The sequence below is a fragment of the Saccoglossus kowalevskii genome, chromosome 12, assembly GCF_978046115.1.
Source record: "Saccoglossus kowalevskii chromosome 12, keSacKowa6.1, whole genome shotgun sequence".
Classification (NCBI taxonomy): Eukaryota; Metazoa; Hemichordata; class Enteropneusta; family Harrimaniidae; genus Saccoglossus; species Saccoglossus kowalevskii.
In genome coordinates, this window is record NC_140652.1 from 21042503 (window position 1) to 21068807 (window position 26305).

Sequence of the window (26305 nt, forward strand, 5' to 3'; positions counted from 1 at the left end):
TTGGTAAAATGTAGGTAGGGTTTTGGCGAAATATGAAGAAGCAACTAATATTCTTCAATCTGGTATTTTTTTTTTAGATTTTATTTTTCATTCTTTTCGTCTGTTTTTTCGAGTTTAAAAAATGTGAGCTGGCTGGAGCCTTCATCCCTTGTCTATTTCTTATACTAGATACCAGCCGATACCCCCCCCCCCCCGCTCATAGAGACTGTGTATTACAGTTGATTATAGTTACTGGGCTCCCTGTGGTATCACTCGATTTAATAAGTCTTATACTTTTGGGTTGAACCACCAACAACCACAAGGGGTAGCAATCAGCTAATTGCCTTCTTGTTCATTCGAGTAAATTGCCAACAAAATGCAAAGATTGAAAACTTGTAAACGTGTAAAATACATTGTTTATTTACATGAAATTCGAACACGCGCTACGCGACGACCACCGCGCTTTAAAGAATTGTCAGTGCGTCTTCTGACACATAATCCCCCCTTAACAAGACATATCTAACTAAGTAACGCTCCTGAATAAATTCAAAGAATTGTCATGGTAACAGGTAGATAGAAAACTGTAGAGGGGTGTCAGTGATCGTCGCGATGCATCGTGGTCTATGCAACTTAAAAAAATGCGTGTACATTACATTGCAATATTTCAACGTGATATTTGCCGTTCTTTAAAAACACGCAAACAACGAAAATAATGTACTCAATCGGGAGTACCGGGCCGCTGCCAGATATTCAACCAATCAGATGCCGATTTGTGGAGTAGTATTCAACGTCACCAACAGGTCAGCTGTGGGAGGTGCGGTGTCTCATTACAGACTTCCGCCTCTTTGTGGATCAACAGCGTTTAGTTCTCTATGAAAGGATGGTCCGCGATCACTGAACATTCACAACCACTGAATGAAACGTACCGAAATAAGTTGTCGAAAGTGAGTTCCGATTTCATCCCAGCACAGTTATGAAGACAGAAGTTCCCGCATTGCTGTGCATTCTTTTATGTGCGTCCTACGGTACGTAACAGCTATCATGTACGTTAGTATTCTGGGTGACTGCTCCGCTTCCGCAAAACAACCCAGCTACTCAGTTCAACACGTTGCTCCATAGTAACCTCACTGTACCAACACTTTACAGGGCTTATCATTCCAATCACGTAGACGGCATTTATCACATCCGTATCTGTCACTTTCACTGTGTCTTATAAATCAGGTCATTGACCTAATTATAGACTACTAGTTTGGAGACTCGCGGATATGTGAATGGAACATGAGTGTAGCGTGATTCATTGTATCTCAGGCTTCCGGTACGATTCCACGTTATTATTATATTTCCCATGAACCGTTCATGCGTGGTAACTCGAGACCCGGGACAGTGGACATAATATACGGAGTAAGGTTGTGTACGTTTATTCCGTGTTGGAATTTCCAACCACCCCGTTGCTTATATGAAACAGATGTAAACACTGGCTTAGTTGTAACGCCTATAAAATATCCCAATTACTGTTGATAGTTTGCATCAAATATAGTATCAATCGTTGCTCAAAGTAACGTTTTAAAATCGCCAGAGGTTTTGGACAGTCGCCATTTTTTTTTTCAATAGCACATGTGCACATGTTAAAGGAGAACATAAGAACAATCATAACAACCACAAAATTGAATAATTAATATATTCAATAACAGAACATATATACGCGCAATTAGGTGGAAAGCAAAGAGAATAAGTTAAACAATATTATGTTAATTCTCTGTGGTTCTATTTTTCCAAGTAGAAGTTAAAAACCCGGCAACAAATAAATATACTAGACTGTGCTCAGACGGGCACCCTGGCGAAATTCCGCCCCAAAAACGCGTCAACAATTCGGGAATTCCGACCATTAGTTCATACCTTTTTTTAACCGTGCCTGACTTGTGTGGGGGAATGCAGTTAAAAACCGGACTCCTTGAGCGGGGGTATACAAATGTCAGACACGGAGACAGCAATTCGTCTAAGAAACTAATAAACTAATGGTTTATTCAACAGCGAATGCTGGAACATAGTAACGAGTTACAAACTGAAGAAATACATATCGAGAAGCGTGTGTTTCATTCTTATATACCCTTAAATCGAACGTCATAGGAAACATAGTCCACAAAAACAGAGTGAAAAAAGGCGGGAAAGCTTGAAGGACAAACTTACGATCAGTGATTGGCCATGTCTATGAAAATACTATGTCGTGATTGGCTCTATAAATACCATGGTAACAAGACTAATTAAACACACGTAATTAACAAGAGGATTTACTTTTAGAATCCGGCTGGCTAATATAAAAGGCTGATATATAAACTATTAGTATCACAGCTGGTACTACATGAAACGGGTGTGGAGTCGCTTGTCCTTGAATTTCATATAACTCGGAGTAACTTTCTCCGACAACTTAAGCTGTTGTCCAGGGACTGTTGGCCTATGTTTACAAGGGGCGTGACTAACGGACATTACGTCTTCCAATTATGTACAAACTTAGTTTATACAATATTATTATTTGAAGCCACTGCTTGTTACATTATTTGGCGTGTGCCCAATAATTCGAATATACGTATGTTTCTGTCTCGGCTCAGTCTTATTGTATTATTGTTTATAAAACCAGGAGCCAAAATATCAAGTATTTTCCGCTTTAATCGTGCAGCTTTTGTGTGTGGAACTTAAGAATAGATTGAGCATTGTTTACGAAATAAAATGAAATATACTTAGAAAAGGAAATATGAATTCCAACAAGTAAATCCGAGCCGTAAATCACCAGGGAACCTAAAACTACGCACGTTTTTATTCTTTCCTGTTATTCCAATTTGTATCAGAAGATATATTTACAAACCCGGAAGAAAATTCCCCAGAAAATTAACGTCGGCAGCTGCGACTTCCTTGTACAATATGTCATACCAACCGATTTGTCGATCTATGTGCAAACGACAGCCCTTGTTCTCTTGTCCGCTTATGCTAATGGTTATACTTTTATAGGACTTGTCGTTTGTTATCGTAGATAGGTCTACGCCATCGATGCCATATTGATAACACTGAGACATGAAGGCCCGTCTGAACACAGTAATAGAGGCGGAGCTGTTATGTTTATTCAACGTCCGGGTTTTCTATGCTAATCAGTGCTATACATGTACAGCGTCACAGAAATACAGACACAGTTTGGTTTTTCGATAACGATGCAATAGGCAACCTGTACTATTTATTTCCCAAACGACTCCAGTGTAAAAATACAGCGGTAAGAAAATGTCCGATTGAACATGAACGCGGTAAAAACAGAAATTGAACTGCACTGCACGCTAGCAGAAGTTAAACAAACACTGATTGTTCAATGCCGAACATGTGCGGACGCAGATTGATCCTAATTAACATAATTTATGCATTACACGTGGATATCGGCAATATCACCGTAACATCGAATATTACGATAATAACTCCGAAATTAATAACAATATTAATGTTCGGGACAAATCTCCCAGTCGACACACTGTTTAACTAATGTATATTTTCCAACATATATTCCACGAAATCAACATCATTTCTGGGAATGCAACATAATTTATTATTGACCAAACAACATCAGAGTGTACATATGTGTTTAGTGCATAGTTTCTTTTCGTTGATTTGTGTTTTCTGTTTTACGACAACTTTGGTCATCAAAGAAATACAGTACTAACTGCATATCTGCATTATTACTGAACGCCAGTAAAGTGGCGAATATTTTGTGAATTTATGTTCATTTAATTCACCATTTATCATCGTTATGATGTTCTATAGTCGTATCATGGTGCGGAGAACAGACCAATCAATCTCGGCACCTGCCAAGCGTTGGGAACTGGTCGGAGCGAGCCTGTATGATGCGTCATTAGGGCACAATTAACTATAGAACAGACGACCCCTAAGTAAATAAAATAATAGGTAAATAAAACATTGAAAATAAATACATAAATAAATAAAAATAAATAAATAATAAATAAGTCCGCGACAAATACGCATTTTCGATATAACATGCAATGAGTTAGTTTTATCAGTGTTCTTAGTGAAGTTGTGAATTTGTTATCAAATCTAATAGTACTGACCCAAACTCGGGTGACTTTGACTTCACGAAATGTAGTTTACAACACAACAACACATTGGCGGATTTAGATGGGGGCCGAGCCCCCCCCCCCCCCCCCCCCATTTTTAATACCCAACAGGGCTTCGCGCCATCGGCGCTCGCGAACTTGGCCTTAGGCCAACTTATCGCCCCCCCCCCCCATTCCAGAATCCTAGATTCTCCCCTGCAACAAATATTTCATTGGGTCATGCACGGAGTTTGTCATTTTAAATCTTATCTTTGAGAACAAACTGAGACGTTACCAAGCTTTAATTGGGTATTTTTTAGGTGATTGGAAGTCGTCGAAGGAGTCGGCGGCGGTAATTAGTGCAAGTCGCGCTCAGGTCAAATCTCATACAGTCGTCGCGCCGGGAATGTGCGACATCTATGTTGATAAACATTGATTCTCCCACAATCCAGTGCGTTCTTCTAATGAAAATCACGAGTACGAGTTTTTGATCTGGGCGCAACGTGCACTAGTTACCACCGTTGAGTTCTTCAGTGTCTTCCAATCAGCAAAGAAATATAATTACATAGTTAAAACTTACTCAGGTCTCAGTTTGTACACGTTGATCTCGCAACAGTGAAAGTCGCCATCTTTGTTTACATGAGACTCGTGTCTCGCATATGCGTAACGAACATCGACTTTTAACCTCAGCTTTGCGTCATGGATGTTTAATAAGACTATTCTCATTATCTGTATATAGGTTCGTTTTCTCAGTCTACAAACACTGGTTTACTGTGGCTGTCGGTGGACACACCCATATCCTCTAGCTCAGTATCAGGTGTGCGGTTTTCGCGAGGGCCCGGCCAAGCGATATACGATAACGTCACTTCGCCACCTACTACTCTTATATCCGGAACTTCCGTCAAGGTAAGCATAAACTATGATTATGAAGACCAGCTCTTATTCTGGACGGAAACTACTACCCGCAGTGTTTACAGAACTGAACTCCAGTCTGGGAATTATGTGAGCACCCCTATATATTCTGGAACGTCCTCGCAGGCAGAGGGACTGGCTGTAGACTGGGTTTCTAAAAACGTGTATTGGACCGATGCAGCTTATAACTGGATTATGGTGTCGGAATACAGCGGGGCGTATGCACACCAGTTAGTGTTAACCGATATTGACCGCCCTAGAGGCATCGCTGTCCATCCAAGCAGAGGGTAAGAAACACACAATATATTAACAACATTTTAAGTTGATGCATGTAAATGAATTTCATTACAAAGTGTAACAATTACCATAAACGTATACTGTAAATTAATTTAGTTGCTAGACAACTCAATAACTTGTATTACATACATAATGTCTGCTTCGTTTAATTGATTTAGTTGGTACGGAGTGAAGCAATAATTGCGTTACACTTACATTTTTCCTAATTAGGAAATTGGGCTGGTTTGGTTGTGCGTTTGTTTGTTGATTTGAAACGCGTCCAATATTGATTTTTTTCTGATGCGAATACAAATACGGATAAAGTGGCGTATTCTTTGCATGTATCTTTCTAAATTTACACGTTTGATATGAATCACTGTGTAAGGCGTTATTCACCACTAAGCTGAATTCTTGGTGCGCGTGCATGACAATCACTCACACATTTAGGCGCGCTTGAATGGAAAGCGTTTCGTAATTGGCGCGTAGAAGAAACAGTCACGCTATTATGTCCTGCGCCGTAGTTGTGATGCTAATTCTAATTAAACAATTTCTCTAACTATTCACTTTACACTTTATGTTGATGAGGTTTATTAGTATTTGTACTTAACTGCAAAATTAACAATATGTATATTATTCAAAAAAAGGCTGCTTTTCTGGTCGGACGTTGGGACAAGCCCTCGGATTGAAATGGCTAATTTGGACGGTACTGGTCGACAAATTCTTGTCAGCAAAGAGAGAAATGGAGTACAAAGTATAAAATCTCCAAACGGGATAACAATTGATTACAATTCGAACAGGTAATCTTTCAATTAAATGACCGTAGAACACTACGATAAAGACTTTCCCTTTTCGACATTGTGAAATTCGTTCGTTTTTATGCAGAAAAATACACTATTTTTACTAAATAAAATCATATTTATTAAAGTTATTGTTCATACATGAGTTGTTGAACACACTACATAGTTTGTAATTTCATTCAGCTTCTTTCAGTCATAACTCAAGACAAAAAAAGACAAAAAAGAATATAGAAAATTATTATTTTTCTATAATATTCTTGTGTAATTGGTAATTACGAAAAGTATTTATGGGTGCATAGGGAACACATTTTGTTATCAAATATTCTTAATATAACATTTCTGAATTATCCCCCCAAAAAACGAAAGAATGTCACAATGTCGAAAACGGAAAGTCTTAATCGCAGTGTTATAGACCGAAATGGCCACCGATATTTCGTTGATCGATAGCCACGAGACTTTGTCGCGTCCATGATAATCAGTGAAGAGACCGTAACACCATTTATGGTACAAAAGCCAAATCTCGTATCCTTCTCGCATTCAACGAGATCTCGGCGGCCATTTGCGTTTATTTTCAATTGCATATGTACGCCACGATTCCTGAAACTCTGACACACACTGTAGTAATTGTTTGTGAAGTTACCTATCGAGCAAAAGAATGTGAATGTTTATTACCAAGTGTCCCATTCGTCATTTGTTACTTACATGTTAGTTAATGCACTATTTAAACATGTGAACTCAAAGCTGTTTCTGTAGTTAGCAGACATAAATCATATATACAATGGTGGAATTGAATCGGTTGAATATTCATGCATTTTAAACGTATTACGTCAGCAATCTACTATCATACCTGATTATTCGTATGACCTAATTGATCCCTTTGTTGCATACTAAAAATACTTTTATTGTTTCAGATTGTATTGGGTTGATCAAGGTTTAAAATCGATTAAGTCGATAAGCTGGAATGGTGTTAACTACATCATCAGTATGATACTAACTGAAATTAACTTTGTGTTTCCCTTCGACATTACCCTGGACGAGGTATGTGTAGTTACTGTTATACGGCAATCTAAATAATCACTCAAGTCGTTTTATACTCTAAAATCACAACTGATATTTTATTAGCTCCGCTGTCGACTTTGCCGGGCGGAGCTTAGCATATGAGTGATTGTTTGTCGGCGTTCGTCGTCGTCGTCCAGTGTCCGTCCGTCGTCCGGTGTCCGTCCGTCGTTAATTTTTCGAGTTCTTCTTGAAAACTACAAGCCTGAATGCTTTGATACTTGGTGTATATGTAGCTTGGGCAGACCTCTCTTAGATTTGTTCATTTCATGATGATATCTTCAATTCTTCAATTTTTGTTCATATTTTTGTCATTTTGGGTGAAAAGTGATATTTTTGACTTTTTGTTAGAAACCGCAAGTTCGATTGCTTTGATATTATACATATAGATAGTACAGGTAGACCTTTCTCAGATTTGTTCATTACTAATAATATCTTCAGTTGTTTAATTGCTTAAAGCGGAGCTATCTCTGCCGAGAGGCTGCTTGTTTCAATATTACTATCCAGGGGTAGGCATTACATAAATAATAAATCTCTGATACATAATCCGTGTAATTAAAACGGAGTTTACTATAAATTTGAATTTAATACTGTTTTGTTTCATTGTCGCAGAACTATTTTTTCGTCAGTGATCACCTGTCTGGTGTTGTATGGATAATAAGCCGTTCAAACACTTCCAATCGAAGAGCCATATCCGCCGGTTCTAACACTGGTACACTGGGAATTACGTATTATTCGCCATTAAGACAAGCACACATGACAAGTAAGTGACATCTATGAAGCGTCTTGAACCATAACAAAAATGTGATATTTTTGTTAGCTCTGCTGTCGACTTTGTCGAGCGGAGCTTATCATATGAGTGATTGTTCGTCGTCGTCCGTCATTGTCCGTGTCAATGTTTTACTTTTTCGACTTCTTCTTGAAAACTACAAGACTGAATGCTTTGATACTTGGTGTATATGTACCTTGGTTCATTTCATGATGATATCTTCAATTCTCTAATTTTGGTGAATATTTTTGTCATTTTTTGTAAAAAGTGATTTTTTCGACTTCTTGTTGAAAACCACAAGTCCAATCGCTTTGATATTGTACATATAGGTACTACATGTGGACCTCTCTCAGATTTGTTCATTTTGTGATGATATATTCAATTCTCTGATTTTGATGAATATTTTTGTAATTTTTGGTAAAAAGTGTTATTTAAGTCCGATTGTTTTTATATTACATATATAGGTACTACATGTGGACCTCTTTCAGATTTGTTAATTTCTTGGTGATATCTTCAATTATCTAATTTTGATGATTATTTTTGTCATTTTTGGTGAAAAGTGATATTTTTGAATCCTTGTTGAAAGTCCGGTCGCTTTGATACTATACATTTTGTTCATTTTCTAATGATATCTTCAGTTCTTAATTGAAATGTGCATTGCTAACAGCGGAGCTATCTCAGCCGACAGGCTGCTTGTTTAATTAAAAAATGTATAAAAGTAGGATACCAAGCACATTTTTTATACATTTTTTTGTGAATTTAGATTATTTACCGATTGTTCGAATTGAAATTTGTGACTGACTGATTGCTCAACATCCCTTCGAAAATGTGTTCTTAATTCGTTGGGCATCTTTAAGTTTGAGTGCGAGATAACAATATGTTCTTTAATATATAACTTATTATTTAATTCTAGGTACTTGCTCTGATAACAATGGTTTATGTGACCAAATGTGTGTAGGAGTTGCTAGTGGTCGTACATGTTTGTGTGCCAAAGACCATGTGCTAAATGCCGATGGTAGAACATGTGACAGAAGTAAGTTAAACAATGAAACATGAAAACATAAATGATAATCGACACCAAGAATTCCTCGGCTTCGAATCGTAAAGAACCGCAAAAACTTCGAGGGGAGGTAGTTCTCTATCCTAAATCATTGTGCATTAAATATTCTCACAGTTTTAAAAAATTGAAGTACATTTTAATATCCTAGAAATCCTTCCTGGTGGTTCGAAAACCTTTTTTAGGTGTTTTAGAACCACCAAGACGTCTGTTATTCCTCAAGATAAATACCGATAAATACCGATAAATACCGCACAATTAAATAGTGTTACTTCAAAATCATGGTCTAATCATTGAATATTCACAACGTAAATATTGTTATCAAAAATGTTCCTATGGATACACAGACATTCTAGTTTTGTATATGCATTTTGGTTTTCTTAGCTATGGTAATTGCCGTATATCATTATATCATTTCAATCATCAAATTTGTTTGCCATAATGACACTTACTCGCGTACGGTCGCCGAGTTTTAGCGGGGCTGTTTGCGTTTCTGTTTTCGTAACCATTCCTCCAGTGGGAAGTATTACCCAACTGTGTTAAATTATTCATGTTTTACGCCATGAAAGTACGTGTTTGCGGGTTATTAAAAATAGTCTGTTGATTTATGTGCAATGACAAAGAACCATAGAATATTTACATCCTACCATATAAATGCGAATTCCGAATATGGAACGATTACGCGCGTGAGAGTCCTCTAATAATAAAAACAAACATGGCTGCCACCAGGGTTTGACTGGACTCCACACGAAGGAATTCGCTGATTCTGTTCTAAACTTTTTGGATTTCGGCATTCCCATGATGTACCATTGGAAGGAAAAGATGTATAATAATAAGGTTATTACGAAGATGCCTCAAAGTATGCACTCAGACAGTACTCCGCGACGGTCGACACACCCGCTGTACTGTCTTCGTGCATACTTTGAGGTATCCTCGTAATAACCTCATATTACATTAATATCACTGCTAGTATTTTTTTCTGATATAATCCGACTTAGGACAATATATGATATTGGCTTAAGGTTTCAAAATACTTTAAACACCTCAATATAATATTTTACACTGTGTACAGTAACAGGCTATTCGTTTTCGTTTCTACAGACACCCATATGATCACGGGACATCAGTTATTGTTTGCAATTGCAAATGGTGTATACAAACTACCAGTGAATTTTGGCCACTCTCAGCAGTCCCAGAATATAACTCAGATCATATACAATATGAATGTTTTCACAATGGACTATGTATATGAATATGACATGTTGTATGCGTACGATGACAATTCCAAGTCAATTGTACGGACAGATTTAAGAGAAGGTACAACCAGAACGGCAATAATAACTGGTGTTAATAATATACAAGGTAATTAAATATACTATATAGTGTTTATTGGACGTACAGTATGACGTGTAATATTAATGAGTCGTTATAAGTGGCGTACTTACAGTTTTGAAACACCAATCACCACTGCTCAGTACATATATTTCTCTCACTAAGTTTATCTTGATTTTTGAGATAGGTAGCTTGGGTATGATGAATGAATGATTGAATGAGTGAATGAAATTGGTTAGGCATGCAATTCAGTAAAATCACTTGGTTGTCTGGGCGGTATCTTTTAAAACGTTTGTAGGCCTGTTATTCATGTTTTTCTTGTATTGTTTTAGGAATTACAATCGATTGGTTAGCGAACAACATTTACTATAGTGATTCTGAAAATATAGCCATCTACGTGTGTACAACAGACGGCCGGTTCTGCTCGCCTATTATAAGTGATAATATCCAGCAACCTAGAGGGATCGCAGTACACCCAGAGAAAAAGTAAGATGATGATTAAATTGTGTCCCAAACATTTGCTGGCGGGGAACATAATAAAAGCACTACGGGGATTTCCGGGAATTCGATGCCACAACCACTCATATGAGATCAATTACAACCAAGGACGAAATAGCATGTCATTTTTCATGTACGCTGACACTAACAAAATTGTATATTATTTATAGGATTGTTGTTGTATTTTGTTATTTATTTTTGTTATGTTTCGCATTCGTGGATATCACTATGCTAGCGTCAAGCATATTTGACACAGAAACAAACAAATACTAGTAGTGGAGCACCATTGACGAGTATGTCGGTAACAAGCGTTTACTACACTCACCGCCTATAAATAACGGTCATGCAGCATGTTTGGTGCTTGTGCATAAATAACACTCATATAGTCAGTACGCTATTGTGTCTGTGTATATGTATTTTGTTAATGGGTTCGTAGATTCATTTAAGCATGTACTATTTCATCCTCCTGTTATCGCATACTATGTTTATTGTTGGCTTCTGTAAGCTGATTCAGGGCATTATGTGCGCCTTTAAATAGTGAAAGTAGCAAATATTGGTGATCTATTAAATTACTTAATTATTTGATTCATATTTTGCCTCTTTGAAATGGGCTCTTGACTAATCTTGATTTTTGCATTAGGTTATTCATTCATGGTGTATTCATGGTGTGACAAAAAAGTAACATATGTATTTGGTTCGTAGGTACCTATTTTGGGCTGACAGCGGCAGTGTCCCTCGAATCGAGCGATCAGGTCTGTCTGGTCGACAGCGAAAGAATCTGGCAAGTGCTGGCCTTGTGCGCCCCACGTCTGTAACTATTGATTTTTCCAAACAAAGGTAAGACGCTACGTAAATTGTTGCTACAGTATTTGTAGAACACCGATTATTCATTCACGTCTACTTTTTTTTAAATCATATGCATTTGTATCCATTTTTAAAAACACTTTTCATCAACTTTTGTTTTCATTATTCAGACAAATTCCCAAACAGTAAAATTCCTGATTGAAAAACAAGCGTGATTAAAATTAAATAATAATGTTTTTAAATCGGGAGAGTCACCTGCGCATGCGTCAGTTGGCCATGGCGTGTCATTGTTTACAAACAAGCGTCCACCCATAAGCCTTTGCGTTTTTAGCGTGTGTTGTTATCGTCGCTTGGGACTCAATTCCCGCGCGTGCGCAGGTGACGACCCTCTGTGCTAAAACAATGCGTTTTATTAAAAAAACATGAAAGGTGCGTTTCTGATTTACGGGTAGAATGGTACATATAAATGCTGACGTAAGTTTTACATCAACTATTTCAGGGTATATTGGGTAGACTCAGGACAGTTTGTAGTTTTCTCTTCTGACTACGATGGTAATGGTAAGCAATCTGTGTACGGTGCTAACAGTGACGTGGCGGGAATAGCTATATTCCAGGTAACCACGTGACAAATATATACCAGAGCTTAATCAGAATTATTCACTGAAATCTCGTTAGACGCGAGAGCTTGTTTTGTTTTGTTTAAACCCCTGGGACTGACCTGAATTTTGGGTGAGAGTGCTCCACAAGCAGTTGAAAACTAGGCCCTCAGTGGATTCACATTGAAGGCGATTTTTAGCGAGTATGCCAAAAAATGTAATACATTTTGCTAAAATGGCCGAAAACCTTAAAATTGGAGACAAAAAATCGGCGCATGCCCGTATACTATGGGAGTCTACCTACCCACACCACCCAACCCACCCCAGGCTCTTAAATATAGTGCATATTGTCGCCCGTCATCGTAACAGGCAAAATACCTTTGTTACGTTCTTCAGAGGACGCGAAGACCGCAATAAGAGGAACCGTCACTATTGGAGACACAAAACAAGTACCATAGTTCTCAATATTATTTAAATGTGCCAATTTATCATATCATATATATCGAACTAGTTTCAAATTGGTAGTTTTCATGTGTTCTTGGCATGAAATGTGGCAGGAGGAAGATCTTATTTTTTGCAGATATATTTTGATAACAAAATCCATAACATTATCGTCATTACCTGCTTGCATCAATCAATCAGCGTAGTGGAATTCTTATTACAGTAGCTATATATAGCTGCATTCATATTTATCGCACACTATATATATATGGGTGGTAATTTCAGATTTAAGTAATATTTTGAATAAACGTGAGAGATGTCGTATTCTTTCAGGATCATCTATACTGGACACAGCCACGTCACAATGCTATAGGACAGAAGGATTTGGTAAACAATAATTATGTTAATGCGGTGTTTGCATGGGCTTCCCCAACAACAATAATTGCATATGATGCAACGAAACAAAAACAGTCCCCAGGTAAGAGATTCAATATTCGCCATCATTGTCAGAAAGAAATGATAATATTACAAACAAAAACTGCAAGGAACTTCTGCAAACCTTCGCCACAGCTGTATAGTACTAATCGTTGCAGTGGCCTCATCTGGCATTGCCGAAAAATCCTTCCAAAAAAATCATGTTTCTATAGCAACCGGGACATTTATACTCGATTTGTCCCAGTCTCAATAGAAATCGCTACTACAACACATGATAACAACTTTTAAGTTACTTGGCAGTAGTTAAAACATTTTTTTCAAAAATTATTGTCTTCTTAGCATCCAGGTCATCAAATCGCTTGCGTCAACTCCTGTAATCAATGGGTTAAGTTCCTCTCCAAAACATAATCACTTGGGTCCTATCTTGAAGTGGCCTCTCCTATCAATGTTATATAAATGTGTCCACAAGTTTATGAAGCAGACAATAACACCAACCAATACCGACAAAAAACATTTGGTATAATGTCTTACTATTACCGTCTAGGACCATGCGATATGGATAATGGGGGCTGTGCCGAGATATGTATTCCAAGCACAGGTGGGGCGGAATGCCTCTGTGGCCAAAAAGCAAATACAACGTGCACTCAAGGTAAGAAAGAAATATATCAGTGTGACATTTCATTGGTTCGATTTATTCCATTGTATTACTTTTCTTGAATAACAGTTGATAAAATGGTATGGGAGTAAAATATCAGAATCGTCTCTTGATGTCGCTATTACTGTTGTCTCTGGTGTAAACTGATTTCTCGTGGTTACAATAATTTAAATAATTTTATCTGGTATTATAAAACTTATTTTGTTTTAATAATGGTTGAATTTTTAGAGAAAGACATTTTCTCTGTAGTATTAATTGAGGAACAAGAATATTGATAATTATATTTAATAATGATGACGCATTTGTTTTTGCTAATTTTGTTTTTATCAGAAATGCTCTCAAGTAAATGTTTCTTGTTGGATACAGTGTTTCTGCTCTTTTATTGTATTCCTACACATTCCTACAATGTTGTATTTCAGTTCTACGCTGTCCTGTCTACCTCCGACATGGGTCAATATCAGAAGCTTGTGACAATACCCAGGGTAACAACTGTCCATTTCAATGTGACAATGAGTTCTCAGCCACCTTGCAAAGGGATCTCCGTTGCCTCGACACTGGCGAATGGGATGCTGACATGAACACATTATGCAGATTAGGTAAGTGTGGTAAATCAGTACGACGTACCGTAGATTAAATTGTATTGAAGCTGCGCAATATACTTATCATCTGTCCCTTTTATTTAGACATTGATATGGAGCACTTTATGCTGGTAGCAGACTCGTTGTTAGCAACTATATTTCATTTAAGCCTATCTTCGACTCACTACGAGTATGCAGTTCTGCCTATCACGGGTATGAGCAATCCCGTTGCCGTTGACTACGATCCCTTGGATGAGAAAGTCTACTGGACGGACGTGAATTTGCACACGATTAACAGAGCAGCCGTTGATGGCAGTGACAAGGAAGTCATTGCTGAAGGTGTTCAAGGTAAGCACCATTTATTTACGGTGTGAAATAAATAAACTCTTTACCAACATAAGTTGCGCCCTCTATCGACAATACGTGGATAAAAAATTATCTGTGTAGACCACGCTTGATATTGTGCTTCAGGGTCACAGTCAGCTGGCGCACAAATGGTAATAAAATAAATGCGATATTTACCAATATGGGCCGCCATCTTGAATGTCGCATAAAACTAAATAAGAGACAAGTTGTGAAACGCGTTTTTCAGATTCCTACAAATCAGGACAAAAATACCAATCTTTCCAATCTTTATGTGGAAAAAGTCCTTAAATACGAACACCTAATTACACGAAGAACATAGAACATTTTTCCGGGGTATTTGAAACCGAAATTGTCATCTAACTGTAAGGCCGTCGCTGATTGACTGCTGAGCTGGAATGACAATTTTGTTTGAAAGTCGTATTGACGACATTCCCGGAAGTAGTGAAACTGGGGTGCAAGCACGACTCCTGCCTTTTTTAATTGTGAAAATACAAACTTGTCGGTCTCAATTACAATGTCGTTGATCAATTACAATAAACCGAAACAGTATTTTCTATCGACGGACGACCATACCAACTCAATTTAAACATACTGAATCGTGTTTCTAACACTAATTCACGACTGCCACACAAGAGCACTTTGTCGCTAGAGGCGTGAGAAAATGCATTATGTAAACGTTTTTGATATATTTTCTAGAATACGAACGTTTTGACTATGACAACGCCTGCCGTTCACACGATGCCTTAGTTTACGATACTCCGTATTTACAATATACTTGAAAATCGGTCCACTACTTGAAAAACAAAATCGGCCAACTACTTGAAAATTACTACTTACAGTACTAAGTAGATACATACAGAAATATAACTTTACCGATCGCCACGGGTGGTTTGTGTTTAAAGTGTTTAAAGAAATACATTGTAGGACGCATGCGGCGCCAAGTTGTTGGCCGCAATTTGTATGTTTTACAAATTAAAAATGAAGTCGCTTTGGAACGAAAGCTACTGTAAATCGTTTTAACGATTTTTACTGAACTTGAGACGAAAGGGCAATACAAACGAGAAAGATCCTGACCTCTGGAAATACAGAGAGTTCATTCATAGAAAACCCCGTACCAGCAATTACCGAACACGAGGATACAACGATGTACAGTTGTATCCTCTGGCAGATTCCCTGTTTTAGGTGACGACTGGAGCTGAGCAGTGACAGAGCCAAGTGTTTGTTTTTTATGGACGTCCGAGTTAGATGTCAGTTTATCAAAATGAAATTTGAGAACGTGAACGTCGCAGCAAATGGCAACCTGAAGACAAAACTGAACAAAAGAAAATGTGCATGATCGGGCAATTATCGAATATAAACACGCAGAGTCTCCACCACATTTGCGACATCACGGCTTATGCATACTGGTTTGACAAATGGGTTTTCGGTAGAGTTAACCAGAATGGCATCGGAGAGTGTATGTTTTTTTATACGATGTTTAACATTTTGATATTTGTTTGTATATTTTTAATCAGCCGAAATTTTAGTCTGTCCATTGAAAGACACTGAAAGATCAGGTACCAGCACTTGCAACACCAACTCTGTTCTCTCATTACATCGCAATGCTATCCGCTATAACTGAATAATAATATTCCTAGTGTAAATTTGATTTTGTAAGATTTTGTTGCATGTTTGTGGCTAGCAACCATTTGCATATATCATCCATAATGACTTGTCAATCATAGAGCAATGAAAACACAATTTCGGAACTTCTGATCGCATGGGAGCACTTCGGTTCCCTATATTTTGAAATCGTTTTTTATTTTTCATTTTTTTTTTTGGAGTATGTCCCACTATTGACTAATCTCCGAAATTTCATCAATCTTGAACATAGATTGTCTGGGCAAAAAAAGCGCGTCGTTCTTTATATTCCCAACAAAACGTGTCAGACGCCTGTCTATACGCAACAGACTCGCTGTACAATGACCCTAGATTATGTTCCCTTTAACCACATGACAATAATTCAAATCATTGCATAAATAAAAAACATAAACACAGATTATAGCAAATGTTTTATTACTTCCTGTCTGTTTCCTTGTTTTCCTCACGCTGTTTCTGTTTGGATTCTATATCTAGTTCCCGATGGCATAGCCCTGGATCTATCTCACCGGCGTGTATATTGGACCGATGCAGAGACAGATGCAATATATAGAGCTAATATGGACGGTTCCTTTCGACTTGCTATTGTATCAGACGATCTTGATCAGCCACGAGAAATCACCGTCGACGAAATCAAAGGGTGAGTTCTGTTGAGTGACACGCCAACCGTAATAAACTGCAAGTGTTCTGTCTATTCTAAGCGGGACATGTTACAAAACATGCTCAAATCACCGTTACAAATGTACTGCATAATATGCAATGCTGTACGTAAACAAATGAAAAGTATTTTTTTCTGTCAACGATTCCTAATTTATTTGTTCTGTTAATAATAATTAAAAAAACAGTATGTCTATGTGAGAGTTGTATTATCTGCTCTAGGTAAATTAAGCAAATGTGTATTTTTGTAGTTGGTCGGTAAAGTTCGAAGTAGGAATAGCTCGCAGGGTTTTACTTTATTTCCTGTGAAACCTACACATTATGTTTGAGGCTTACGTATGTGCATAATGTTTTGATTTTTGTATTCGCATGCAAAACACTCAGGCTGGTATAATGTACAGGTATCAACAAGAGTTTAATATAGTGAGAAATACATTGATTGCTAAACATTGGAATTCTTAAATCATCATATTGTCCTTAATCCATATCAAGGGTGTTAATATAGAAAATCTGATGTGGATATTATTATATTATAGGACTTTATGGATTCAATTTGTATTGCAAATGGAATCAGAGAGACCTTACAGTCATCGGTCGTGACATCTTTTGGTCTTTCGGTATTTGATACTTCTTGCAGCATCTGTAGCATTGTTTTGTTTTTTTGTATTTATCTTTTAACCATGGTGTGTTTTCTTGTCAGTCACATTTACTGGTCCGATTGGGGGACATTGCCAAAAATTGAACAATCCGACCTTGACGGAGGCGATCGCATGATTTTGGTTAGTGACGGACTCGGTTGGCCTAACAGTTTAGCACTTGACGTTACAGGTATGTTAGAATGTTAAAGCGGGGGGGGGGTCATCACCTACGCATGCGTCAGATGGCCATAGCGTGTCATTATTTACAAACAGGCATGAGCCTTTGCGTTCTTAGCGTGTGTTGTTATCATCGCTTGAGTCTAAATTCCCGCGCGTGCGCAGGTGACGATCCTTCCGCTTTAAGTTCAATTATTGCAATTAATGTAACCAATAGGAAGTATTGTTCATTTTGTTCAAAATTAACAGATATTATTATAAATTATAATTTGTATTCAATGGTACTATTCAGCCCGATGTTCCCATTTTGACGCCAATTTCCATATGAAAACAAAATATGAGTTCAATAGCATCTTAAAGCGCGGTAGTCGTTGCGCTGGCATGTTCGACATTTGTGTTGATAAACATTGATTTTCCCACAATCCAATGCGCTCTTCAAATGGAAATCACAAGTATGAGGTTTGACCTGGGCACGACTTGCACTGATTACCGCCGGTGACTCCTTCGATACCTTCCAATCACATGAAAATTACCCAATTAAAGCTTGGAAACGTATCAGTTCGTACTCGTTGATCTGCGCAACAGTCAAAGTCGCCATCTTTGGTATATGAGACCCATATATCTCGCACATGCGCAGCGCGACGACTACCGCGCTTTATGTTATCAGAATGACATACTTTATAAAGGATCTGCATTTTCATCTTGATACCGATTATATACAAAACGTAACGATTTTAAATCAATATTGACTACCACATACGCATGTCCTTTTACTTTATTTCTAGATGATAGGTTATACTGGTGCGATGCGCTTGTTGACAAAATCGAATATTACAATTTCAAAACTGGAAGTCGACATCTACTTTTGCAGCTCAGCGGCACTCCGCATCCTTTTGGTATTGCAGTAGTTGATCGCAATATCTATTGGACGGATTGGACTAAACGGCAACTGCAGAGAGCAGACAAGCATACTGGTTTGAATATTGGCGGAGTTGGGTATGCCATATTTGAGAAGCCTATGGGCGTTCATACGTTCAAAAAACAAATATCGTCAAGTACGTTTGTTTTCGTATTCACATTACTATTGTATTCACATTTTTAGTTTACTCGCACTCACATGCAAAAAAAGAATACCGTCAAGTAGGTTTGTTTTCGTATTCACATTACTATTGTATTCACATTTTTAGTTTACTCGCTCTCAAATGCAAAAAACAAATACCGTCAAGTAGGTTTATTTTCGTATTCACATTACTATTGTATTCACATTTTTAGTTTACTCTCACTCACATGCAAAAAACGAATAGAATGTACTTGAATCAACACGATTTTAATATAGTGAGAAATTCTTTGATCATTAAACATCCGAATTCTTATAACATCATAGTGTCCATGATATTCATATCTCTCATCTGATTGGGTGTTATTATTGAAAAAGTGAATATTTCATTATTGTTCACCAATACACTTTACTGAATTTTTTCTAACGTATTATGATTGATGTTCACGTTCATTTGCGATATAATAGCGCATAGTGTAGTCAGTGCTCTCTGTTATTCGCCCTTTTCATGTGGGCACGTAGATTGGGTCAGTTCTCTCAGCTATTTGTCTTATTCATGGTGAATTGCCCTTTAAAAACAGTCGTGTTAGTTTACGAATGCATAATATATACGTGAGAGGAATACCGTCCTATCTTATACTGTATTCTACCCAAGTGTATACATATGACATATGGAGTATATCTGTTTGTCTCATTAGCATTACCCGCTACGACAGCCAGGACAACAACAGCAACGAGGACCACGACGATTACCTCCACTACTCAAACTTCCTCGCCAACACCAGAAGCATCGCTTGGACTAAAAACAGACGCACTAATACCCTCCAAACCTATCTCCAACGCACCACCAACGTATATTATCAGAACAGCCTTAGCAAAACAGACCACCTTGACGTGGAACCAATCGATGCCCACTTCAGCCTCTAATTTCACCTCTGGGATCGTAACAGACTACAACCAGTGGAATTTGAGTACGATCAGTGGGATAGTCACGGGAGTGGTAATCTTCATAGTACTTATCGTTGTTCTAACGCTTGTATTGATAACTGTATATCGGAGGTATGTATTTTTATACTATCATCAAAATGTACAATATTTACACACATTTTATCTCCCACAAACATACTAGTACACAACTTCACATCAAAATAATAATTAGTTTTGTTCAGAATGTACATATATATATGTTTGACTTTAATGTGAGTGTTTGTTTACTCTTGTTCTTACACCTGGTCATGACAACTGATGGGCAATTGTATAATGCGTGTAATTTTCATGTTCGAGCTGGAGTTCCGTGGTCGGCTGAGAAGGTGTAATCAAAACGAAATCACGGCATTGTGCCGAGGCTGTAAGTTGTACAGCGTAAACTACATCACTTTTTAAACTTTGAATTAAATATAATTTTGTATCTACTTTGAAAAGACATTAATCGCAGTTTGTATTGCTAGTTTTAGCATCATGCATCATCACAGTGTTCCATGAGCTGCGACTAAGAACGCGTGTGTCTGTGTGTCGTACACAGAGGCTTTTCTGGGCATTCAATTCCACGAAAATAAGGAAATCAGCTCTGAAATAATTTGTATTTGACTCGCAAACCATATAAATTGTAAACAAAAATATATGGTGAAGAAGTTGATACACTACAACCCCATGATAGCGCGCCGCTTCACTCGTGATCTTCGTATTTTGAAGAGTGGCGGGACCACCCGTAAACACGACGCGATATCACAGATAATGTCGCTTCTAATTACAAAGTTATGGACAAGCTGATTTTATCTTTGTATAAAATTCTCCGAAATATTGTATTATATACACCAGGCGTTTGTCAAGTTTATGTATTTAAACACATGTTGGCGGACCAAAATTTGGTGCGATCGTCCAAAATGAAGTGCACCTACACTTATAAATATGCATATTATGATCATTTATTCTTTGATACGTCACGTGTAGTCAGCAGAATTACCAAATGATTGGAATCAATTTATGTCTGGTTTTGTTCTCGCAGGGCATTTTTGTTTCGACCGATTGGCCCAATGCGTGTCATAACCTAGATGGTGCCCATCCACCATCTACTAAACAGTCTTAGCTGTCTGTGACTTCCATTTTGTTTTTCAATTTTAACACCTCCTTGGATTAAAACTTGATTATCCTTAAAAGGGCGGCGGTCGTCACGTAAGCGCGTGTTCGAATTTCAAGTAAAAATGAACAATGTATTTTACACGCGTTGTATACGTCGCTATGAGTCCCATATCGAACAGGACGCGGCGCGACGACTGCCGCCCTTTAAGCAGGAATACCAGGGATTCGTTTGTCAAACTATTTCACGTTCAAAATGTAATAACAAATGTTCATAAGTTGATTATACAGTGTAAGGTCGCGTCCTTGTGTTGTCTTGTTTATGTCTAGGCGTAAAGGGAGCAATGAAAACAAACACGTAAAGACATTTATACCAACTCAGTTAGTTGAGCGTGATTGGTCAGTACAAACTCAAGGGGCGACTGTGTTTACATAATTGACCCCCACATGTGCACTATCTTTTGCATATCACGCTCACGCTTTACTTAGTATATAATAATGTATAATTATTGTGTATAACAATTTTTAATTGAATCGTTTACGTTTGCTTGTATATTCTGAGCAGAAGACGAATTCAACGCCCCAATATTATAAACACGGGGTTCTTCCAGGAAAGAGAACACTTCATGAAGTACAGTACCGACTTGGACGGTGTTGAGGTTGTCCCATCTGCACCACCAGCCCCGCCAATTGCAGTGACACGCGATTCCGCACTGGACTCGCTGGAACATATTTACTTGACGCCACAGAACGCACCGGAACGACAGATATCGGACTCCTCAATATATAACACTATACCAGATTACTAGTGGCCAACATGCCTTTTCAACATATATAATAATGCCAATAACAGTTATCGTACGCTTAATTGTGTCCGATTATATTTTGTGGGATCATGCAGTTATCAAATAATCTGTGTAGTGATTAATGAATATATTCGACATATAGATATGGTTCACGCTACGACTGATTTAATGCCAGTGTGGACGTTGGTGCCTGGCTTAGTATTAGTTTGTAATCGTAATTGTGTACTATTATTACTAGATGGCGAGTCGTCAAACGAACCTATCAGTGCTATGGGTTTGTCTGTTTCCGTGTGAAATTGACAAAATCAACAATGCGTGACACTCTAATAGTTATATGCAATATTTTGAAAGCGTTCAAGAGGCAAGTTCGAAGTTTTGTTGATTTCGCGTGGAAACATTCAACACCTATCGGTCGCGTTGATGAACGCTTCCAACTATGTTGGCGCCGGTAAACAGTATACCAGACTCCAGCTCTGGTAACGTTTTTGTTATTTCTGTCCTGCCAAATTTTTACTTACATTAATTCCAAAATGTTAGTTTGTTTTTTTCAATGTCCAACATTAAAGTCGAGCCACTTTAAAAATAGGTATTTAATGAATAGTTTATTTTAAAACATGTTGATAATAGTTATATGCAATATTTTGAAAGCGTTCAAGAGGCAAGTTCGAAGTTTTGTTGATTTCGCGTGGAAACATTCAACACCTATCGGTCGCGTTGATGAACGCTTCCAACTATGTTGGCGCCGGTAAACAGTATACCAGACTCCAGCTCTGGAAACGTTTTTGTTATTTCTGTCCTGCCAAATTTTTACTTACATTAATTCCAAAATGTTAGTTTGTTTTTTTCAATGTCCAACATTAAAGTCGAGCCACTTTAAAAATAGGTATTTAATGAATAGTTTATTTTAAAACTGATTTTAATTCATATTTAGTTTTATATTGTATTCCATGATAATTAAGCTGATTTACATTTAAAAGAATTACAATTTGTTACATTTTAGTTTTCCACATCAAAGTTTTATTCCATTATAGAAATTTTGATTTTTATCGAGAATTTTGTCGGCAAAGTTACCTGGTTAATTAATCGGGCAATCATAGGCAGGCTGAAAGACAATGTTAAGCACAGTAGTTGCCATTCAGAAGTCAATACTCGATAGTCTAAGAACAATCAATAATTAAATTCTACTATCGGTATGTAGACTAAGACTGGTGCCTAATAAACGTATATATCTGATTGTTATATATGGCAAGTAACATATCATGTAATCGCAGTCATATTTTTACTTCAGAAACAAATTAATTCTAGATTGAAACGTTTATTTGCGGAACATGTATTTTTGCATTGTGTGTATATTAAAAAACGATAAAGACTTTCCGTTTACGACAAAAAATGTGATTTTGTTATATTGCCTTTTGTATTTCATTTCCTTGCTGAATTAAATTACAAAATATGCAATGTGTTCAACAATATTGCATGAACTTTAATAAATATAATGTTACGTGGTAAAACACTATACTAGTATTTTCCTCATAAAATCAATGATATTCACAATGTCGTAAACGAAAAGTTGTTTAGTGTTAATACATTCTTCGATCTACAATGATTTAGGTGTCAATGATTTATGTCCATGGCCTTATTACAGTGTAACTAGTCATATTCCTTTATAATGATAAATAGAACTGACTTCTATTCTCAATAAATGTAGTATATTGTACATGTGCTTTTTGCTGTACCCTAATACTAGCATTGCATAATAATCGTACCTGTGTATGTGCGATAATCTAGTTATGTACACTATATTAATATTATACAATGAACTTCACTTGATAATGATTTTCATTGACTTTTATTGAATTTCAAATTAACCAATTGTATTAAACGTTTTAGATTTTGTTATATCATATCCAATTCACAAGAATATTTCAAAGTAAAAATGTGTATATATGAAATATAATGTTGTCATGGCAATGTGATGCGATTCTTGTTAGTCTCCGTTCAGGTGTAGCCGACAAAGCGACTATTATTTTAGGTTTCCTTCCATCCACCCCCTTTATGTCTCCAACATTTTCTCAGAAATTCTGCAGGAGTTATATAGGAAACGTGGCAGGTTGATGAACAAGTCTCTGTTGAATATGCACGAACATTATTTTCCAGATCTGAAAATCCCTTGTGGGTCTCAAGATGTTCATCCAAAATTACCTCTCCCAACACCACTAAAAACCTCAGAATGTACAGAATAAATAATTGGATTAGATCGTAATGTGAGGGTTTTTAGTGATGTCATGACCTTGATCTGAATCAGTGACAGATGGGTCGTACCATTACCAATATCCAATAGAGGGATGTCAGGGCTACATTTTGATGGGAGTTATAGTGGTGATACTGAAACAAACCCAGGTCCTATAATATAAAAAGACCTGAATTAACAAAGAAGTCAAGTTGTTATTAAAGGTACATCAAGGTTTACTCAGATTTATTAATGCAGTTTCATGAGCATGTATGAGGCATTGTTTGGTTGCACTTGTGAACTCTGAGATTTTGGACCTGGGTCAATGAAAGTTTTCAGTTATCAGATTAAGAGAAATCACTTTATGATGAGTTGTACCCAATAGAGTACATATTAATTCAATTGTTTGCAGATGTTCATTGTATTATTTTAACATGAGTATTTTATATTTAAATAACGGGGACTGTGACATTCATGTCTTGTTGAAATTTTAAATTATAGGAAATTATTAGTACAAGTATAATTGACTAAGTTACACATAAGCGATAGAAGATTTGTGGGTGCCAAGCTCGTGAAATGCTGCAGTTTCGTCATTGCAGGATACGCGTTCTCGGTGGCTCATTCTCACCAACAAATCGACTAAACATTCCCAGGAGTTCGTGGTATTATACCGGTAAGTATTATAACCTGCAAATATTGGTGTTACATAAAATACTTAGAAGACTATATCAGTTGTTTTATTACTGTAACAATCAGGGATCACGTTAACCACATTTCTGTGAATTATACCATTATAACAACAAGATTGAAGGACTAAATGAGAAGGACAGCTTTATCGTATCCATGGGGAAACGGACTACCACAGTTGATGAATTTGCTGGTGACATGATTTAACATCTGATGATCTGATGCCAAAAGACAGGGATTCCGAACCACTTCCATTGCCATCCTCGATCTGGAGAATTCAGAACACTTTTATTTTTAGTAATTTTTTGGAGCATCGCTTAACCTATTAAATATAGTGTTTTATTGAATGATCTATATGGATTTATATAATATTTAGATTTTGGATAAAAGTCTTTATTTCAATTTGTCTTGTTTTCTGTTTGTTTGTTTAGTCAATTTGCACATTCGCCTATGCTTTTTTGTTTAATATTTTACAATACTGGCAGCCATTTTAAATTTCATAAATTTGTCATGCCAAAGTGTCTACTTAGCGTCCATATTGGATGCTTTACAAATTACGCCAGCAAAACCACCTAAATATAAAAAACAATTATCATCTACTCCACGATATAGACAGTGATGTAACCTCTTAAAAGTAAAAATAAGGCATAAAAATGATTTCTACAGGTTTCGGTGGCAGCCATTTGGAAATATATGATAACCAACAGTCGAAGGGGTGTATAACAGTATCACTATTGGATTCTATACTCTCAACAACATGCGTATAGACACCACGATATGTTTTCTACCTATCTTAAAAACTGAGTTATCAGCGGAAACATAATTAAGCTGATTTAGTTGTCAGTCATTTGCAAAAAAGAAGATTTTCAGTTTGCCCATTCAATGGTAGCATCCATCTTTCATGTTCAGAAAGATCCCAGCAACCCAATAAAACTAATCTAAAGTCTATCAATTTCATGGACTATGGAGGATGTGTATAATATTGGCTGTTGTGGTTGAAAGTCTAAATGAAATCGCCTCAATCCAATCAATGTCGATGATAACAATGCCATCATTACAGTACAGCCATTAAGTAACACAATATTAATTACTTACAGTGGGAATTTGCCCCCATCATTTATCCTGTACTATGAAGCATAATGATGGTGTACAGTGCTTTGTGTGATTGAAATGAAACGGGAATGTGAAATTAGGCAAAAACAAAGGCGGAACACTTGTGGTCAGTATTAACTATTTCACAAACACAAAACATCAGCCTCATAATGTAATGCACAGCATTATTCACTGTCGCATACGACTTGTTTACCACTTCCGTGTGACTGAGAATGTTCTAGAACCGTACTGTGTCTGGGTGGAATTTTTAGAAGTTGGTTGAATAGGTAATAGGGCACTGTAGAAGGTAATGGAACATTCTAGAAATTTGTAGTAAGTTCCAGACTCATTATGTATGCTGATGTAATGGTCTATTTATAGACAGTGTGGGTATATATAGGGGAGTTGTTCAGCACTGAGATCAGATCGGAGATCTCGTTGAATTGTGTTGGAGTTTAAGTATCTAGTTATTGGAGGTTTGGAGTTTTACCGAGTTATTGTACTTGATGTTTGCAGAGTATAATAATACCAGTACCAGTTAAAACCTCATCTGTTGACTCCGTGTTCGTATGTTATCATCGCCGCCAGGGAAGTCTTTATGTTACTGTTGCCAT

The 26305-nt window shown here is 37.1% G+C and overlaps 1 protein-coding gene across 1 annotated transcript; it reads left to right on the forward strand.

Moving 5' to 3' along the window:
* The first annotated feature begins 832 nt into the window (after nucleotides 1-832).
* Nucleotides 833-25001, forward strand: LOC100378828 (low-density lipoprotein receptor-related protein 5-like). Its single transcript, XM_085506491.1, has 19 exons — nucleotides 833-1004; nucleotides 4804-5263; nucleotides 5897-6049; nucleotides 6961-7087; nucleotides 7718-7868; nucleotides 8788-8907; nucleotides 10033-10293; nucleotides 10596-10749; nucleotides 11464-11598; nucleotides 12065-12179; nucleotides 12936-13080; nucleotides 13582-13686; nucleotides 14112-14288; nucleotides 14376-14618; nucleotides 16752-16914; nucleotides 17632-17759; nucleotides 18532-18801; nucleotides 19502-19862; nucleotides 21445-25001. Exons 1-19 carry the CDS (start codon nucleotides 953-955, stop codon nucleotides 21686-21688), a joined length of 3564 nt encoding a protein of 1187 aa, XP_085362617.1. The 5' UTR covers nucleotides 833-952; the 3' UTR covers nucleotides 21689-25001.
* The last annotated feature ends 1304 nt before the right edge of the window (nucleotides 25002-26305 follow it).

Bases quoted from the DNA above. Each gene is read 5' to 3' on its own strand.
- LOC100378828 (XM_085506491.1), top strand. From the start codon at position 953: ATGAAGACAGAAGTTCCCGCATTGCTGTGCATTCTTTTATGTGCGTCC. The intron at 8,908-10,032 runs GTAAGTTAAACA...TCGTTTCTACAG, and splicing joins TGGTAGAACATGTGACAGAA to ACACCCATATGATCACGGGA. The intron at 19,863-21,444 runs GTATGTATTTTT...TATTCTGAGCAG, and splicing joins TTGATAACTGTATATCGGAG to AAGACGAATTCAACGCCCCA.